This window comes from Pongo abelii, chromosome 7 (assembly GCF_028885655.2).
Source record: "Pongo abelii isolate AG06213 chromosome 7, NHGRI_mPonAbe1-v2.0_pri, whole genome shotgun sequence".
Taxonomy (NCBI): Eukaryota; Metazoa; Chordata; class Mammalia; order Primates; family Hominidae; genus Pongo; species Pongo abelii.
In genome coordinates, this window is record NC_071992.2 from 77,981,273 (window position 1) to 78,001,515 (window position 20,243).

The 20,243-nt window shown below is 38.8% G+C and overlaps 1 protein-coding gene across 7 annotated transcripts in view; it reads left to right on the forward strand.

Moving 5' to 3' along the window:
• NKAIN3 (sodium/potassium transporting ATPase interacting 3) overlaps positions 1-20,243 on the forward strand; it is a 799,758-nt gene that overhangs the window by 744,145 nt on the left and 35,370 nt on the right. For 4 of the 7 annotated variants that reach the window (XM_054561658.2, XM_054561654.2, XM_054561656.2 and 1 more), the window contains one exon: positions 9,519-9,589. The exons of 2 other annotated variants lie outside the window; for them this stretch is intronic. In XM_054561658.2, the coding sequence (XP_054417633.1) occupies positions 9,519-9,589 (71 nt within the window). Of the gene's footprint in view, positions 1-9,518; positions 9,590-9,878; positions 12,777-20,243 lie in introns of those variants that run through there. One more of the 7 variants, XM_054561657.2, reaches the window with a different exon arrangement.

Genomic DNA, 20,243 nt, shown 5'->3' on the forward strand with positions numbered 1-20,243 from the left:
ACTAATCTTGAGTCTTTGCCTTTTCACATACAGTTTAGAAATCAGCATTTTTATTAAACTGCTGAAATTTTTATTGGGCTTTCTTTGAATTCATAGATTAATTGCTCCACAGATCAATTGGTATTTTATAATATTGAGTTTCACAATCCATTAATGTTTTATATTCTTCCATTCATGTAGACTTATTTAATTTCTCTCAATTACATTTTACTGAATTCAGTGTAGTGGCTTGCAAATCTTTTCAGATTTATTCTCCCCAAAAAATGAATTTTCCCTGTAAACTGGAAATTTTTAAGTGTTTAATTTCTGCTTTGGATGGGAATATAATTTCAATTATTGGCCATCAACATGATTGAGTAAACATAAATTTATTACAAATCTTGATGAGTAAGTCCTAAACATAAAATGAAACATTTGTTGGAAAAGCACCTCTTAATGAAATCAATGCAGCAGTTTTGTTTCAATCAGTTCATGTCTTCATGGGTGAATATTAGTTATTGCTAGAATGATAGGCTGCCTCAAATATTTCCAATATTTGGTGCTAGTATTTATTTATAGAAACCTTGTTCACAGAAAAAATACAAGAATGGGAAGAAATTTGCTATAACCATGTCACTCAATTTTTTAAAATTCCTTCCTTCCCCAAGTATTTTTTAAGATCTTCTTTGTACTAGACACTGTTATAGGTTTGGGGGCTATAGCAGGGAGCAAAATATATAAGAACAGACAAAAATTTTTCCCTTATAAAGTTTAACTTGTAATGAGCGAGTCTGATAACAAATGAATTTTTTAAGTAAAATATACAGTATAGCATAGTAAATAGTGATAAGCATAAAGGAGAAAAAAGTAAAGCAGGGAAGGAGATAGAACATGTGCAGAAGGTTGGTTGACCCTGTGGATAAAGAGGCTGAGATATGTGCCCAAAAATACGTAATGACCTATCATCTAAAGTTATTTTTAAACTACTACTAGCTGATGAGGTTTTTCTTTAATTGTTTTGGAAGCAAAAGATGGAAAGCCAGCTACCTTTTTATTAGTAGCTATTACTTTATTAACATCAGCATACAAAATTAAAACCATCACTTTGTTTGGTGGCCTGAAGTCTTGTTCTGCCAGGATGATGCACCAAGTTAAGATGCCAGATGGCTGAGATAAATGCCTGTCCTTGCAAACTGGAAAGAAGATGATTATAGAAGGGAATGAGAGAAGCAAGGTCCAGAATGGCCATACTTTTTCAAAGGCACATAAATTTTGGAATTGAGTCTCTTGAAATTGAACACTCTACATGCCTACACACCATTTAGGAGGTCTTACATTCACTTGGGGCACAACTTCTCCAGTTTTAAGACCACTAGTCTCTTATTGTCTCCCTTCTCACTTCCTACAATGAGGAAGAATGAGGATCTGAGACAGAGCTGGGGAGACTTCCAGACCCTCCAGACTCTTGGGGATTGCCCTCAGCATTTGTCAGAACAAGTTGCCCTCAAGGACAATTGAACTATATCAGTTCTTCACATAAGTACCTGAGACTGAGGGGGACAAGATAGAGTGGGAAGCATCCATTTTGCATAGTATTGCTGAGTAGAAAGAGGTAGAAAATGTTGGGAAACTCTGATCTGGACAATGCAGCCTCTCAGACTGCATACTCTATTCTTCCAGCTGGAACTGGCTTAACATTGAGCATTTCATTGGTCCCATGTGCTTCTCTTCAATTTCGCATGCCTTCTGAAAGGTGGAGGAGATTTCAAACTTCCTGAAGCATAAAGAGAACAACCATAAATAGTCATAAAGCTGGCACTTGGGCATCATCTACCTGCTTGGACAGCTCTTCAGGATCAAAAAGTTATTTCAGGCAGGGGGTAGCACAGCCCCAACCACCCCCAGGACGTAAGCAATGGTTTAAGGCACTGTCAAGTCCACTGTGCCCAGCAGACCCATCATGGTGCCTTGGTGGCCACTAGGTATGCCATAAGCAGCCCCAACTGTGGCCTGTGCCGTGCCTACTGAATGCTCAGATTCTTCAGACAGGAGACAGCAACAGATCAGTGACACTGCAGAGTAGCTTGTTCTCTCGTAACAGCAGCAGGGTTTAGTTGCCAGCTACCTCTGAAATAACTAGTCTCTCCTAAAAGCCTTCATTATGGTGGGGTGCTGCGAACTCCTCTCTGCAGTCTTTGAAGGGCCTCTCTGTGTGAACTAAGTTAATATCAAGCCTCTTCCCCAGCTTTTTCCTTATGAATTTATATCAAGGAACAAGCAAATCACAGTGTAATAGCCCCCATATCTGAGTTCTTCAAATGTTTCTTTAAGACGTTATTGCTGAACTTGGCAACTTGTAAAATAAATGCTAATTAGAAAAGCCTAATACCTACATAGCAGGAACAATGATGGACGAGAAAGCAAGCTCAGAATAAACGTGTTAATTGCCCCTCAGCTTCCTAAGTCTTTTCTTTTCTCTGACCTAAACACAATGTTATAGAGGCTCTGTGCTCCTAAACTCAGTGACGAGGCAGTGTGCAACATAGCTGGAACAAAACAAAACGCCTACGTTCTGGTTAATTATTTGGCGAATACAGTTAAACCTGGGACATAAATGACAGCTTGAGCTCACTGGAAATGGCAGTTTTCACTTTAAGTGTATCAAAATCAAAGGCAAAAGTCTCAATCTGAGGCTCTTAACCTGGAGTCTATAAATGCAACGGGCTGTGAACCCCATGAAATAAAATCATTTAATGGATATAGAAGTGTGCACTTTCTTACAAAGGGATTCCTCAAGTTTTATAAGATTATAAAAGAGGTCTGTGATCCTAAAGATAATAAGAGTCATGACTAAATATTCTCAAAACCTTACAATTATTAACCCCTTCCCCTCCTTCACTGAAGCAGCAAACACTTGCTGAGTGCCTAGGGCTTCCGCAGTCCCGTGACATCTGCTTTGGGGAAACAAACATGAATTAAAGTTCTAGTGAAGAAAAAGAATTAAATTGATATATTTGAGCTCCTTCCAAGGGCTGGCCAGGCACTATCCTGCATATAATATACATTTTTCTTGTCAATCTTCATAGTAAGCCCATTGGAAGTTACTATTAGTGTTAGCCATTGTAGAAGAATTTAATTTCTAATAATGGTCACAACAGTATTTCCTGTCTAACTTTCCCATCAAGAAGTGGGGAGTTGCTGTTCCTGCTTCTTAAGCCCAGGCTGGCTGGGCAGCTGTCCTGACTAATCGAGTTTGGTGGAAGTGGCTCTGAGTGACTTTTCAGGCCAGATCATAGAAGGCAACACAGCTTCTGCCTGGCTATATTTGGTTGCTAGCCCTTGAACTCAACTACCATTTTGCAAGGAAGCCCAGGCCACATGTAGAGGCCCTTGTGGAGAGCAACAAGGTCTCCAGCCCTCAGCCCCAGCTAAGCAAACAGCCAACAGCCTGTCCTGACTTGCCTGCCATGTGAATGCACCACCTCAGAAGCTGCTCCTGCAGCCTCCCGTGCCCCAGCTAACATTGCGTGGAGCAAAAATAAACCTTTCCTGCTAGGCTCTGCTCAGATGTGCCAATACATGAGCAAAACAAATGGTGAGTATTGTTTTAAGACACTTTTATGTGGTTGTGTGCTATATAGCAATAGATAATTAGAGCAAGCAGCTTGCCCATATGAGCAACTGCCACTTAGAGGTTAAATAATTTGCCTACAGTTACAAAACTAGTAAGTGTAGAGCTAGAATTCAAAACAAGATCTGCCTGATACATAAAATCAAGTCAAGAGGATGAAGGAGAGAGTTTTACCTATATCTGTGACTTGGTATTTCCTTTTTTTTTTTTTTTTTTTTTTGAGACAGAGTCTCACTCTGTCGCCCAGGCTGGAGTGCAGTGGGGTGATCTCAGCTCATTGCAACATCCTCCTCCTGGGTTCAAGCAATTTTCCTGCCTCAGCCTCCTGAATAGCTGAAATTATAGGCACGAGCCACCACGCACAGATAATTTTTGTATTTTTAGTATAGATGGGGTTTCACCATGTTGGCCAGGATGGTCTCCATCTCTTGACATCATGAACTGCCTGCCTCGGCCTCCCAAAGTGCTGGAATTACAGGTGTGAGCCACCGCACCTGGTCAGTATTTCTTAAAATAAAAAGAAATTTGAAGAAAATATAGCAAAAAATATTTATCTTAAAGTGGAAACACAGGCATCTGTTATTTTATATTCTACATTTTTCTGTGTATTAAAAGTGTTTTACAACTTTAAAGTATCTTTTCAAAGATGAAAGCAAAGTACTTATCAAATTTGAAAATATGTTTAAGATCAGACATGAAAAATAAGTTAAACTTTAAATTGTGTTAAGTTGCCATACTTTATAAAACCAGAGGCATTACTAACGTAATGTCTAGATGATAAAAGAAGATCTTGCTTCGATTGGCCCAATTCCAACCTCTCTTTCTTCATCTAACAGTGTTAATTCACGTCTTCGTGCCAATGTTCTGAGCTTTTAGCTCAGCAGAATCTTGAAAAATCCAAAGACATGTGCATAAATGTACAGGAAAATAGGCTCCAGCCCACAGAGGAGGATCCAAGTATCGATTCTGCATTTACCATAAACAGCAAGCATTTCCATAAGAGAAGGGAAACATTAGCACTTAGACTGCCTGTGAGGAGCACAGGAAATTTCTCAGAGCTGAGGGTGACTCTTCCCATAGCCCCCAGAGGGCTACATCTTCAACTTCATGTGACATGTAGTGAATTATTTCTCATAGGAAGCTGCCGGGTTGAAAGCCAGCCGCCTTGCACATGTTGTCTCCTGAACAGCAGCACGAGATGAAGGAGAATCAATTGCCTTGAGTTCCCCTTTGATTCTACATAAAGTCAATCAGGTTTGCCATGGCTGAGTGGGGAACTGAATCAGTAGCACTGAATTATCTAATGGAAACTTCGTTTGTGTGTCCCATAGACAAATAGAAAAGTTGCTATTGGTTGTGTATTTTTTACAAGTAGAATACAAGTCTCTATTTGCACAGTCGGATGCTGCTATAAATCTAAAGTAGCTCTGTAATTCCTTCAGTTCTGTGAGAATCCTTGTCAGGAATTGGTGGTGGCTAGAGCGAGCAACCACAAAGATATTCTGTTACAAGTAATATTATTTCTTCCAAGAAGTTGCTTGGCTGTGCTCCTGGAAGTTGGCACAGGAAGAAGATTAGAAAGGACTGCAAAGGGGTTTCCTGGCTGCAGGCTCTCCCCAGGGGATCTTTGATGGTAACACCTCTGGTTCTGAGAATGGGTGTAGAGAGCAGCCCACTGTGTGGCTGGCTTTTCTGGACAGTTGATGCCAACTCTTAATTGTGTTGCTTTTTTTTTTCTAAAATACATTTTTCACTTCCAGGATCTAATAATCAAAGTACATGGAACTCAATTTCACTGTCCTGCAGGCTGCCAGCAAGCTGTGCCCTGATGCTTCCCTCTGTTGCTCCATCTCTTCTGCTGAATAGTGTTCTTGCTGTTATAACTACAGATTTCCTTGGATGTTTTTATTCCAGCCTTCCTTTTCTAATACTTTTGAAAACCTGTCCATACCTTTTCTATTTCTTTTCCTGTTTCATTGAAATTCACACCCTGATTTCCACTGAAGAAAGTACTTAATTCAGCATCTTCTCTTCTCCTATCTTTCTCAAAAAAGTGAATTTAAAAATGCAGTTGGTTTACTTTCTTATCAGTGTAATACGACTGCCTTTCCCCAAACATAATTAAAAACTGAAGGTCTTTCCTAATGAGTTGTTTTTAAGTCTTTTGTTAAGTGTTCTATTTCTTAATTTTCTTCATTTTTTTAAAGCACTTGATGTCATCTTAAAAAAGCTTTAAGAATCTGTAAACTCGCCCTCTGTGTACACTTTAATTTGCCCCTTTGCTTGAACTTTCATCCCACTCTAGCAAATGGAAGGTATTGATGCATGCATGACAAACTGTTTTTGAATATGAAAACATCCTCATCTTGAGGACTTGGTGGCTTCTGTGGCCAAAAAGCCTCATTGCTCTATCCCATCCATGAAGAATTCTTGATATTTCAGTTTCTTTATTACTTACTTTTCAAAGATTCCTCCTTAATAGTTAATTTTTTTGTAGTCTTGTCTAGTTCTAGAATCTTGATAATTTAAGTTTTACCTATATGTGATATATTATTTCTAGAGTTTACAACATTTACATCATGCTAGGTTTCCGATATGCAGAGAAGGTATAGCCAAAAAACAAGTAACAGTTTAAAAAGAAAGAAAAAAACAAATAAAAATTAAAAAAAAAAAAGAAAAAACACATAGAAGGTGTGGCTGATTTATAGTGCCATCAACTGCAGGAACCAGATGTCCTAATTTGGTTAAAACAGTCCTTGCTTACACAAGTTGCCCTGGCACTTTATCTGGTTTAGACTTTGTCCTAAATTTTTTAGTTTTCACATGAAATGTTACTATTAATAGTTGTATTAGGAAAATCTAGAATGGGCATGTAGACAACTCTTTCCATTTCTACCATAGTCTTATCAAGGTATGCGAGATGCATGAGCAATAAACAGAATCCTTTTTTTTTTTTTTTTTTTTAGAATTCTCTTTTAACTGTATGGTTAAATCTGTAAGAAAACCAACTATACCACTCTCTTTTCTCCAAAACTTAAAAGACACAATATAACTAGCACCTTCCTTTCAAGGGCAGTATGCAACCTGGTCACTGATAAAGATATGTACTTGGATAGGAGTAGTGGAGATGGCTAACTCCTTCCTGTCTCAGGTGGTTGTGGGAGAGGCACTGCAATCTACAGCTCCTATCAGCACCTCTTCTCACCATATCCAGCTGGTAGGGTCAGTGGAGAGCACCTGGAAGTGTAGGTTAATGCACTGACACATTAGGAGAAGAAGAATTTCTCAGAGTTAAAATAAGGATATCAGTCTTATATACCAGTTTATAATACTGGAATTGTATTAGTTCATCAAATGCTTTCAACAGAACACCAATTAAATTATTTAAATAATTTTAATTTTTTAATCCAGTTCATAGAATTAGCATAAGCCTTTTTAATTTGTTTATTTGTTTGCTTTGCTTTGTGGACAGGATCTGAGTTTGTTTCCCAAGCTGGAGTGCAGTGGCACAATCTGGGCTCACTGCAACCTCTGCCTCTGCCCTGTGGGCTCAAACCATCCTTCCACTTCAGCTTCCCAAGTAGCTGAGACTACAGGCACATGCCACCACATCCAGCTAATTTTTGAATTTTTTTTTAAGGGGGTCGGGGTTTCACCATTGTTGCCCAGCTGGTCTCAAACTCCTGAGCTCAAGCAATTCACCCACCTTGGCCTCCCAAAGTGCTGGGATTACAGGCGTAAGCCACTGCACCTGGCTTAGCATAAGCCTTTATTTTATTTTTTTTATTTTATTTTTATTATTTTTGGAAACAGAGTCTCCCTCTGTCACCCAGACTGGAGTGCAGTGGCATGATCTCAGCTCACTGCAACCTCCATCTCCCAGGTTCTAGCAATTCTCCTGCCTCAGCCTCCGAGTAGCTGGGATTAGAGGCGTGTGCCACCGTGCCCAGCTAATTTTTTAATTTTTAATAGGGATGGGGTTTCACCATGTTGTCCAGGCTGGTCTCAAACCCTTGACTTCAAATAATCTTCCCAACTTGGCCTCCCAAAGTGCTAGCAATATAGGCATGAATCACCGTGCCCAGTGAGCATAAGCCTTTTAGATGTTCATTCTGTCCAAGGTAAAACTCTGATATTATTTTAAATCCTGTCATAATCTAATTAAGTAGCAAATATTAAAGATAAATATATTTATTTTGTGGAAGTAATACAATATAATTTCTGTGAAGTACAACATATGGGTTAAAAAAATAACAAAAAATATTCTTACTAAGTTAAAAAATACATGAAGCAGAACTGTATTTGGAATTCAAGTGCACAGGAAACTTACAACTGCATCCTAATAAAGCTGCACTATTTTACCAATGAAAACAGAAATTCAAAGTGTTTTCAAAATTTGTATATATGTATACACACACACATTTAGAGTAAATAAAATAGAATATTTTTGTGATGAGGCTGATGTTGAAAACAAAAAGAACTTCAGCATGAAAGAATATACATTTTCTCTCTTCCCTTCCCTTCATCAATCTGAGTTCTGACTATTTCAACCTTTGAAGAACTGCTTTGTAAATCAGCCTAAGTTTCTTACAATGTCTGTGAGTATTTTTATAAATGAATCTTCTACATTTTAGTTGCGTTACATTCAAGATCAATTGAAAAACTTAAATTGATTATTCAACAAACCAAAGCACCTCCAAAAAAACTTTCAAAACTCTTCATAAATTGCAATAATTGAAAGGTTACAGAAAACATTGAACTGTATCCTCACAAAAGGAAAGGAAGACAAATGAGAACTCAAAATGTTACACAAGAATTGATTTTTTAATTTTATAATTTCCTTTTGAGATATCTTGACTTGAGAAAAGACATTTTAGAATGGAGCCCCAGTTTTTAATTGGAAAAATGTATTTTCTGCACCAGAAGGAACAGAAGTTGATTTGAGAAGGCTTACAATTTTGTAGTGTCTACATTTGGTGAAAAGAATCATAAATAGATACTATTTATGGGTTTTGTCTTATAAAATTTTTGCCAAAAAATGCTACTCTGTATGGAGGCAAAATTACAGTATCTGGGAAAATATTTGGGCTAAAATATACTACACATATCCTCCATTTAGCAAACTTGCTTGGCATTTACACACAAACACACACACACACTCCTGAGAGTTCAGTTTTCCTACATGCCGGTATGCCTGTTAATGTTACAGTGCTATAATACAACCAAAGCTTGGTTTAAAGTAATTAGTATCTTTAATGGACTATGAAACAGGAGAAACAAACTTCATACGTGTACATTAGAATTGGGAGAAGAAAAGATTGAGGCTTTGATCAAAACCAAAAGAAATCGGAAAGAATATTTCAAAGATGAGAAGTCTATACAGACAGCCAGTTACTCTGCCATTAGGGAGGAAACAAAACCTTTGCAAAAGGCAGATGCCGATTTTTGGTAAGTGGCTTGGGGACAGAAGCCATGGAGATAGATTGTGTGGCTTCTCAAATGCCTTTCTAACGATGCAATACATATTCTTAAGGAAAAAAAAAGGATTCTGGCAGCAAGAGGAGACAATATATCTTTTGATATATAGGGAGAAAGGGCATGTCTGTATGCCTAAAGACAAACACATTATTTAAAATCTCATGCTATTTAATATTATTTCATTTTTTACTGAAACCAATAACAACTTATTTTTCAGACCCTATGAATCCAGGTTATTTCTGTATTTTTTAAATTTCCTCTTTTTGGCTCATTGACAATATTTTTAGTAGTTCTTTTTAGTAAACATTTTTTCTTTTTATGGTGAACGGATATTTTTGTTAACTTTGCTCTTATGCATTCTATTTTAAACATTTAGTATTATGTGTATTTTTTACACACTTATTCATATTGGCCTATGTTATATTTTCAGTTGATTTCATAGGTGGACTTGATACACACTCCTACTACCAGGATCATGTTGAGTTAAAGCCTGTTAAACCAGTAAGTAAAGGTGTGATGATATGGAAAATATTAATCCTTCTAACTCAGCCAAGACTAACCAAAAGTGAAATAATTTGAACCTACTACTACTAATCATTGGTTTAATTTTCCACTCATATTTAAAACACACCTTTCACATGTAACCCAACATCATCATTATTATTATTCATTCCAAAAAGAATTTGAAGCTGGTGACATGATTTACATTTCAAAAACAATAGTTTTGTCTTATTCCCCTTATCAATAGTTGGTAACTAAATTTTTTTTAATGAGATTATTTAATCTGCAGAAGTAAAGAATGAATATGTGTCCTGGGGCAGCACAGCAAAGTAAAAAGGGGAGAAAGACCTGCAGTGAATCCAGGTCCTCCATGTGACGTCCAGGTGCAGTCCTCAGTGTCTCTGAGACTTGTTGTATCACCATACTATGGTTTCACGGTGGGGGGAATAGATTAAATTGGATAACGTGTGTATGGTATATGTAAAGTTGCCTATTACTCTTCCAAGTACTCAAACATTTGACTAACAAGTTCAGGAACAAGTTTTCTGTATTCTTAGAGGACATGAAAGGAAGTCAGCAACAACAAAACCACCTAAAACTGGTTAGATTTCAGTTGAGTAAAAGAAAGAAATCTTAAGTCACCTAATTAATAAAATACTAGGAAACATGGAAATAGATAGAATGACTCCATTCCTAGAAAATTCCAAGTAGCACATATAAAACTGTATAAATTAATAATAGCTATCATACACTAACCACTTTGCATATATTATCTCACTAAATCTTCATGAAAACACTGCAATGTGCTAATTAATATTCCCACTTTATAAATAAGAAAACTGAGGTTCATAGAGGTTAGGCAACTTTCTCAAAGTCCCACTATTAGTAAGTTGTGGATCTGAGATCTTTCCTGGGTAGCAAACCATCACCCAACCTGATATGACGGACTTGCTCAGATGATCTTTTGTTCTTTCAGCTGGGTGTTCTGTAATTCGATGGCGATAGAAGAAATTATGTAAAATAGTCGCTTGTATAATAAACACATATGAAAAGTTTCACCTGCTGCCTCTTTGCCACAGTGGTTCTTACCCAAATATGCAGCCCCCGCACCCAGCATATGTGAGGATTGAAGATCTGAGAAGGCTACACTGATTCCTCTACCTCCCCAGGTTGAATTAACTTTATTCTGGCAGAATGATCTAAAGTAAACATAGCTCACAGGCAACACAAATCAGCACTGTGCCTGTCACATGATAGAAGTTTAAATAAATTTTGGTTTCTTAAAGCAAATCCAATTTGGAAAAAACATTCACCCTATATAACACTCCAGAACCAAGCAGTCATCACCTCATTACTCATATCACTAAGTGCTCATAAAGGATATGTTCCAAAAGTTGATATTTATAGATATGGGGAACTTGTCAGGGATTGTGACAATAATCAAGATGATTAGTGCATTGGGAGTGAGAAAAGAACTAAGACAATGCCTAGTGGTGACTTAGAGAGTCTTCATATATTTGTTATGTGATAAGAGGATGATGAATGGTTTCTTTCATCTCCACTGTGAAAAAAACTCAGCAGAGAAATTGCAATATGAAGAATGCTGCAATTTAAGAGAGATCTTTCTATTAGGGAAAGTTATTAAAAACTCCATTTGATAAATGTTGATAATGGAATTTTCTTCTTGAATGACTTGCAAAAACTGGATGCCCATGTACCTATGTACCTCAAAATGGTGTTCTGTGGCATGGCCCAGAGGCAAGCAACTTCCACTTATGTTCTCTAAAGTCACTTCCATCTCTGTGAATCAAAAACACCCAAAACATACTTTTAAGATCACCTAAAAGGCTTTCATCAACTCCACAGTCTGCTCCAAGGGTTTTGTCAGCATCCGTGTTCACTGCTGACCTAGCAGTGGATAGCTGAATATAGCAGAAACTACAAGCAGAAACTACAAGCATATACTACAAGCATAAACTACTACAGAAAGCAATAGAACAAGCTTCTGCTTTGACATATTATGCATATTATCATGTCAGATGAATATGGAATGCCTTTCAACCATGAAGGAAGCAAAAATCTAACAATCAAACTAAGACTGAATTGAAATCATTGTGCATGAAACAATGTAAGAGGTCAGTATCTGTACTCTTCACCAGTATGCAAATATTTTAGCATTTATCCAGTCTGCCTCTGTCAGTCTACTTGATTTCTTTTAATAAGCCCATTATATTGAATTCCATTGAACCCAATGATGCCATATCACTACCCAGCAACAGCTTGGAGAAAAAGCCAACCTTCTGTGCGGAATTGTTAGAGAGCGGAATGAATGCTGGCTTTGACTTTCATTAAGCCTCTTTTATCACCATGAAGTAGAAAGCCAGGTTTTGTGAGGAAGCCACTTTAATAAGGGGATCAGAAGAATCCTTAGCATATTCCCAGGTACATGTATGTAAACAGGTAGCTTTGAACTCCATATGCAGAATTTCCAGCCAACGGCTCATTTGTAGGTGATACTGCAGAATTGTACAGGAAGCCTTAATTCTCATGTTTGAGTGTGTCACTGCTCATAACCACGAAGTGCACCTTTCAAGTGTCCACAGTCAAATTGTATGTGAATGTGTATACGGGAAGTGGTGTTGGGATAGGGGTAAGGTGGTTCCCATATGGATTTGGTCTTTCATGTTTTGTTTCTTTCTTTTTAAAGTAATGATATCAAGCTAAAAAAGCCCACTGATTACATCAATCTGTTTAATTCACTTTACTATCACTGATTGATTGCCTACACTGTGCACACCAGGCACATCCTAAGTGCTAGAGATATAAAGATAAATAATACTTGAGATTTGACCTTTAGCAGCCAATGATCTAGGAGGGGAGATCTACATAGAAAGGGTAGATGCAAAACAATATCTATCCCCAAGGAAATTTTATGCAGGAGGGGGAATGGTTAACTCTCGCTTAGTGAGGAAAGGCTTCCCTGAGAAATAACAATTGAGCTACTTTGAAAAGATGACACAATTTATCAAAAACAGAATAAATATAACTATATTGGAAGATACTTTGGCAGTTTCTTACAAAACTAAGCATACTTTTACCATAAGATCTAGCAATCGAGCTCCTTGGTATTTACCCAAAGAAGTTAAAAACTTTTGTTCACACAAAAACTTACACACCGATATTTATAGCAGCTTTTTTTTTTTTAAGACGGAATCTCGCTCTTTCACCCAGGGGGGAGTGCAGTGGCGCTATCTCGGCTCACTGCAAGCTCTGCCTCCTGGGTTCATGCCATTCTCCTGCCTCAGCCTCCCGAGTAGCTGGGACTATAGGCGCCCGCCACCACACCTGGCTAATTTTTTTGTATTTTTAGTAGAGACGGGGTTTCACCATGTTAGCCAGGATGGTCTCGATCTCCTGACCTTGTGGTCTGTCCGCCTCAGCCTCCCAAAGTGTTGGGATTACAGGCATGAGCCACCGCACCTGGCCTATAGCAGCTTTATTCATAATTGCCAAAACTTGATAAAGAACAAAGATGTCCTCCGTAGGTGAATGGATGAACTCTAGGACATCCATACCATGGATTATTTAATGCTAAAAAGAAATGAGCTATGGAATCATGAAATGACATGGAGGAGCATTAAATGCATGTTATGAAATGAAGGAAGTCAAACTGAAAAGTCTACATGCTATATAATTCCAATTATATGGCTTTTTGGGAAAGGCAAAACTATGGAGACAGTACACAGATCAAGGGTTGCAGGAGGGGAGACATGAATAGGCAAAGACAGGATTTTTAGAACAGTAGAACTACTCTGTTTGACATTGGAATGATGGACATATTTCAGCATACATTTGTCCAAACTCATGGAATGTACACCACCAAGAGTGAATCCTAATGTAAACGATAGGCTTCGCGTGACTATATCAATGTAGGTTCATTAATTGTAACACATGTAACACACTGGTAGGGAATGCTGATCATGGAAAAGGCTGTGTAAGGGCAGGGACAGGGGCAGGGAGCATTTGGGAAATCTCTGTACCTTCCTCTCAATTTTGCTGTGAACCTAAAACTGCTCTTAAAATATTAAGTCTTTAAGGGGAAAAAAAAGCATCAGAAGAAAACGGGTATCCCCAGCATGGAGGCTGATTTGCTTGGCCGTTCTACAGAAGACAAAGTTGAAGCTCATGACTCCCTAATCTGATGTTTGCCATAGTTCTCGTATAAAGTGAGTGAACGGATAGGAAGCAGAAGCTTAAGGAGAGCAGGTGTCTTGACAGCTCTTGGTGAGGACCCTAAGAGACCTGCAGCAGCCATGGCTCCACCATTATGTCTAAAGCTATCGAGATGCTTTCAGTGGTGGTTATCTGGGTCTGGCCTGGGGACATGTGATACACAGGTCAGGAGTAATCCGTGTTGGGTTTCAATATCTTACCACAACTGCCATCGAGGGAGGTGTAAGTCTCACCATAACTGCCATGGATTCTCCACCGGGATCTACTCCATCACCGCCCCCACTCACTGACAGCACCGCCCATGAAAGGAAAGAGTAAAGACTGCTCTTATCATAAGAACGCAGAGCCCAGTGGTCAGCAGTGGCTTTGAAAAGGATATCTACACATCAGCTTACAGTAGGGGCAGCAGTAACACCAGGAGAGGAGGGTTAACAAAAGCAGATTTAACCCTCAGGAAGAAAAATAGCATGGCATAAACATATACAGCTATCAAAGAGATATGGAATTTCAGAGAACAACATAGTGAGCAACTAAATTGAAGTTTGTCAAAATCATGACTGGTGTATTTCCATCCAAATGGTTAGCAACTGGGTACCAGGAAGATTAAGCTCCATGTAGCAGTAATTCTTCACATAAAAATAATTAGAGCAAGGCAGTTTATCAAAGAAGGACAGCAGCTGGAATTCCAGAACTGACTTCTACAGCAAAGGTAGAGCTAGATCTGATTATGTTAGAAATTTCCATGAGGATGATGCCTATGACTGCAGTTAAGAAAGACTTGATGAGAAAAGCTGACCCGAGATTCCCCCAAAACTTTCAGCAAATCTTTTTCTAAGGCTTCCAAAGGAAAACTTGACTTTTCTTTGGTATCTTAACTTGTCTGATTGCCTTTGCTGGAGGCTAATTTTTCTTCACAAAAATTGCTACATGCTATGTGGCCACTGCTGATTGAGTGGCTGCTATTGCAACTAGGTAGTAGAAGACAGCCAAGGCCAATCCCTATTTCAGGGTAGCCCTGCGGTCAGCTCCGCAGGTACTTTCACTGCCTGCTTTCTGTCTCTGACAATCCAGGTACACAGGAAACCCACCTCTGATGATCAGGCTGTAGGACAGATGCAGAGGTGGTCACCTCTCTCTGCACTTTCCTGAGAACAGCTGATTTGCATTAGTACGCCTATATGTAAGTTGATGTCAGGCCATTTTGCATTTACAGCATCTACATTAAGCACCAGCTAGTAGGACAAATCTGTGTGTGTGTGTGTGTGTGTGTGTAGGAGTTGGGAAGGTGGAGTAATGTGCTTTCAAAACTTGATTTAAAAACCAGCAATCACCAGCCATGTGTTAGTAAACTGCAGCTGGAGGCACCTAAAGAGGAATAGAATAATTCTGTCTTGATACTGTTTTCATTTGTCCTTGATTAGCCTTCACATCTTATATTTATCCAGATAGAGCGTGCACTGAGCAATGTCAAATTCTGCATGCTGTCTCTCTCCTGTGGCATGTGACTATAAGGCGACTGTGATCCGCTCCTATCAGTGGCTGTCTCACTGTTCCCACTACTAAGGGTGGAGCCCTGTTCCCTGAGGCGTACCATCAGTCCCTGGAAATGGAAAGGACTTCGTGAGGCGTTAACTCTCCCGGGCTGTCTCAAGAGCACTGCAGCTGTGATGCACTCAGCGCCTTCTTAGTTGTCCCGAAGGAGAGATGGGCTTCCCTGTGTGCCTGCCTTACTTAGCACCAATGCAGTGGCACTCAGGGCTCGTTGCTCTCTCTAGCTTTGGACCTCTTTCCCTTTGTCACTGACATTAATAACTTTTTGATGCATCATAAGAATGGTTGTACCATGTCATGGACTACTGTAAGAACACATCCTGATATATACTTATTTGACTATGTAGCAGTGAAATGGCTGTGTTTATATAGCTTATGCAGTTCAGACTTATCACTGTAGTATCCAGTTAGTGCACCTCTGTTTTTGTTAGGATGGAATGATGCCAAGAGTGCAACTGGCAACATGCAAGAGGGTTTGCTGTGACCAGTGGCCAGTCACATGTCAAAGGAAACAGAGGTCATTTCCTTTGACACGTGACTTCACTGTCTGCCCCTAAAATTTGTGGAGTCTGATTCTCATGCTTCCTTGTGAAGCACATAAAGCCTTTTTCCAAAATCAGAAAGCCCATATCTGAACAGTGTCCTCCAGGGAGAATATCAATTCCTGATTTTCTCAGAACTTTGCTGGGTATTTGCCATTGATTTCAATGGCAAGAAAGTAGATTTATGCAGTGATGTGGAGATATAGTCCACCACCACTCCTGAAAAAAAAAACCAACAACATAAAAAAAGTCATTTTGCCCTGTTTCCAAGAGAAAGTATCCTCTCATTTTAAAATTAAAGCCAATGATATAAACCAAATTTTATGTTAAATACACATATTTTGCACTTAATATTGACGTTGAAAAAATTTATAATCCCCATATTATGATAAGTTCCGGGAAGAAACAATATACAGGAAAGATTACATAATACACAGGAAAAAAGCACACACACACACACACACACACACACACACACACACACACACACAGAAGTGATTAGAAAATCAATAGAAAAAGAAACATTTACAGTTCTATCAGAAGAAACACTTGATTCCATTCTGCCTTGAAGGCAGTTACCCTTAAGTAACTACTAACATATCTACAAACGTCTGCAAAAAGAGAGAGAGAAAAAGAGAAAGAAAGAGGGAGATGATCTCAAGGATCCCCAAAATGGAAGTATTCTATGCAGACCCATTGATCAATCATAGCATCATTAAAAGTGGGACAACCAGGCCGGGCATAGTGGCTCACACCTGTAATCCCAGCACTCTGGGAGACCGAGGCGGGCAGATCACTTGAGGTCAGGAGTTCGACACCAGCCTGGGCAACATGATGAAGCCTTGTCTCCACCAAAAAATAAAAAAAATAGCCAGGAGTTGTAGTGTGTGACTGTAGTCCCAGCTACTTGGAAGACTGAGGCAGGAGAACTGCTTGAACCCGGAGGCAGAGGTTTCAGTGAGCCAAGATAGTGCCACTGCACTCCAGCCTAGGTGACAGAGTGAGACTCCGTCTCAAAAAAAAAAAAAAAAAAAGTGGGGCAATGAGACATTATGTGTCCACAGATGTGCTACAATAAGAAGTGCACAGCACCACCTATAAAATGCCTTGCCATAAAGTCAAGCCTGACCTTGGAGTGATACTATAGAAATACAAGAATAGTTAAATCTCACCACAAGGAAGCAATCAGCCAAATCTAGCATGTGGGAAATAGTATAAAGCAAATAAGAAAAAAAAAGAAGAAGAAGAAGAAAGGAAGGGAAACTGTTATTGATTTAAAGAGACACAATAGTCAAACACATTGTGTATATGTGGTTTGCTTGGTTTTAAAACTTGTTTTAAAACAGAACTAGATTATATTTCAAAACACAACTTCTGTATAACCAAAAAATAAAACACAACAATAAAACGAATGAGAAAAAAACATATTTGCAATTCTTGACAAAATGTTAACATCTTTAATCATAAATGAACTCTTCAGAAATCAGTACTAAGAGACTCACATTACAAGGGAAGTGAAAACAAAAGGAACAGAGGAAAATGGAATAGCACAAATGAGTTATAAGGCTATATATATGATCTTCATTTTGATATGGTTAACATTACTAAATGAGAAAGACTTCATTATAAATTACATTATCGATGCTTACAAATATTGATATCTGATGTTTGTACAGCTTTAGGAAATGAAGAATTCTCAAATACTGGGGCAAGTTACTCTAGTCATGGGGAGTTTACCCAAAAATGTAGATTTTTGCATAAATTTGGCCCAGGCAGTTCTCAACCATAGGAATCACTCCAACAAATAGTTGGATACACACCCACACACATGCACATACATGTTTACTACATAGAAAATGTGTAAGTAATCTATCATCCCCCAAGAAACTACTTATGTATTAACTGGTTTATAAAATAATAGACTGGGGGTAGAAATAGAAAGAAAAAAGACACTTAAGTAAAAATACTACATTTCACAAAATTCTGTGTCCTTTGAATTCTTATGAAAGATTTTTAATTAATCAGTTTTATATTTACCTTGTTATTAGTGAAAATTATAAATATATGCACTTCATAGTGATGCTGCCAGACATATAAGGCATAATTTCAACAAACCAATTGTAATGAGATATTTCTAGATGATTGGAGCAAGTGATTATGGGCTGGGTATTAAATGATATTAAAAAATTTTTGTCAATTTTGATAGGTATGCTAATGAATAGGTAAAAAGAAGAAAAGAAATTCTTACCAATTGAACAGGTCCTTTCAACCTCTACACTTTTGACTATGGACAAGGTAATTCTTTGCAGTGGGTCTGTGCCACTGTGGGATATTTAACAGCATTGTTGGCCTGTACCACCTAGATGCCAGTAACACCATTCCCTACCAAACTGTGACAACCATTACTGTCTCCAGATACTGGCAAGTGTCGACTGGTTAAGAATCACTGAGTTAGAGATGCATAGAGATATGAATGAAAGGATATAATAGTTGAGATTTGATTTTAAATACTCTAGCCAAAAAAGGCTGTGGGAGTTGCTGGTTGATAGGTGAAACTTTAATAGCGTAACTTTCATATTAGTTGAAGCTGAGTGATGAATGCATAGAGATTCATAATACTATTCTGTCTATCTTTGTGTCTGAATTTTTTTTTTTTTTTTGAGATGGAGTTTCACTCTTGTTGCCCAGGCTGGAGTGCAGTGGCGTGACCTCAGCTCACTGCAGCGTCCATCTCCCAGGTTCAAGGGATTCTCCTGTCTCAGCCTCCCTACTAGCTGGGATTACAGGTGCCCGCTACCACGCCTGGCTAATTTTTGGTATTTTTAGTAGAGATGGGGTTTCACCATTTTGGTCAGGCTGCTCTCAAACTCCTGACCTCGGGTGATCCACCAGCCTTGGCCTCCCAAAGTGCTGAGGTTACAGGCGTGAGCCACTGTGCCCAACCCTGTTTGATTTTTTAAAAGTCAATCTGTTAATAAAACCTAACACAGGTTTGCCAATAGGTTTTCCTTTGAATGCCCCCTTTCAGAGTTGCCTCACTGTCTTCTGCAAAAACTCCCCACAGACATGTTTCCTAGCTCCTGAAGTAGCACTTCCAGAATTCCTACCTGACATCATAGGAACAGGCTCAGCCTGTTTCACTGCTTCACCAATCCACGTTGCTAAAGCCCAGAAGCAGAAAATATCAGCTAGAGGCAGAGCTGGTGTTAAAGATAAATGTAATGGATACCTAGAAGTTCCCCCAAACCCTCACTGACACTACTGCTAACAAAGAAAAACACCTTCTCCTGTTGCCTTATCCTCACTCTCAAAGGGATTCATGTATCAGATGGATAAATAAACCTTGAAAATTCCTTCTAACGTAAAGATTGCATAAAGCTATAAAATTCCACCATATTAATCCCATCCCTTTCTCTTTTAGTTTAAATCCCTGTTAAAATGCCAAGGAGTAGAAAGGGTAGACATTGAGATTCAGAATGTAGAGAATAGATGAGCAGAGGAAATGTGATAGGGGCACAGGGAGAGGCCTGGAGGATTCCCACTCCTGAGGCGTGCAGGAGGGAGTTGTTCTCTAGATGACTTCTAGGCACTTGGGTGGGTATTTTTTTAGTCATTTTCTTCATGCTGTACAGTGAGAAGAGTGGCAACCAAAAAGTAAAACTTTTGGGAAATTTTTCAGCCATTCCAAATTATAACTGAAGAGTTCACTCCAAGGCATAAAGTCATCAAACTGAAGTAGAGGAAAAGAAGTTGCTAGATGTTGTTATGAAGTGAGTGTGAAACGCAGTCTGTTGGAATGATGCTTATAATTTAGTTGAAGGAAGAAAACTTACATGCCTGGGTAAAGTAATTAATCATGAGGCGTGGATGCCACCAGCTGACATGGGGAAGAGCTGATAGCCTGAGAGTTGCTCTTAGCTGGATGAGAAAGCAAAATGGCTGAGGGAGAACTGGAAGTCTTCCTCACAGTAGAGAAGAAATTTCATCCAACCTTCAAAGGTGAGTAGGGTTTGGATTAGCTAAGACTTTTCATAGGAGAGAAACTGTGAGAGCAAAAGTGTTCAACAGATGTTTATGAAGTATCAACTATGTAGTAGATACTGTGTTGAGGCTGACATTGTGCAAAGATGCAGAAGCTGATGCCCTAACATTCCAAAGGCTTACAGCTTAGGATAGAATAAGCAGAGTTGTTGTCAAAAGTGTGGAGACCACAGTGATTGGAGATGGGGATCTGTATAAGTCAGGGTTCTCCAGAGAAACAGAACCAGTAGAGAGAGAGAGAGTGTGTGTGTGTGTGTGCACACGTGTGTGTGTGTGTATGTGTTTCC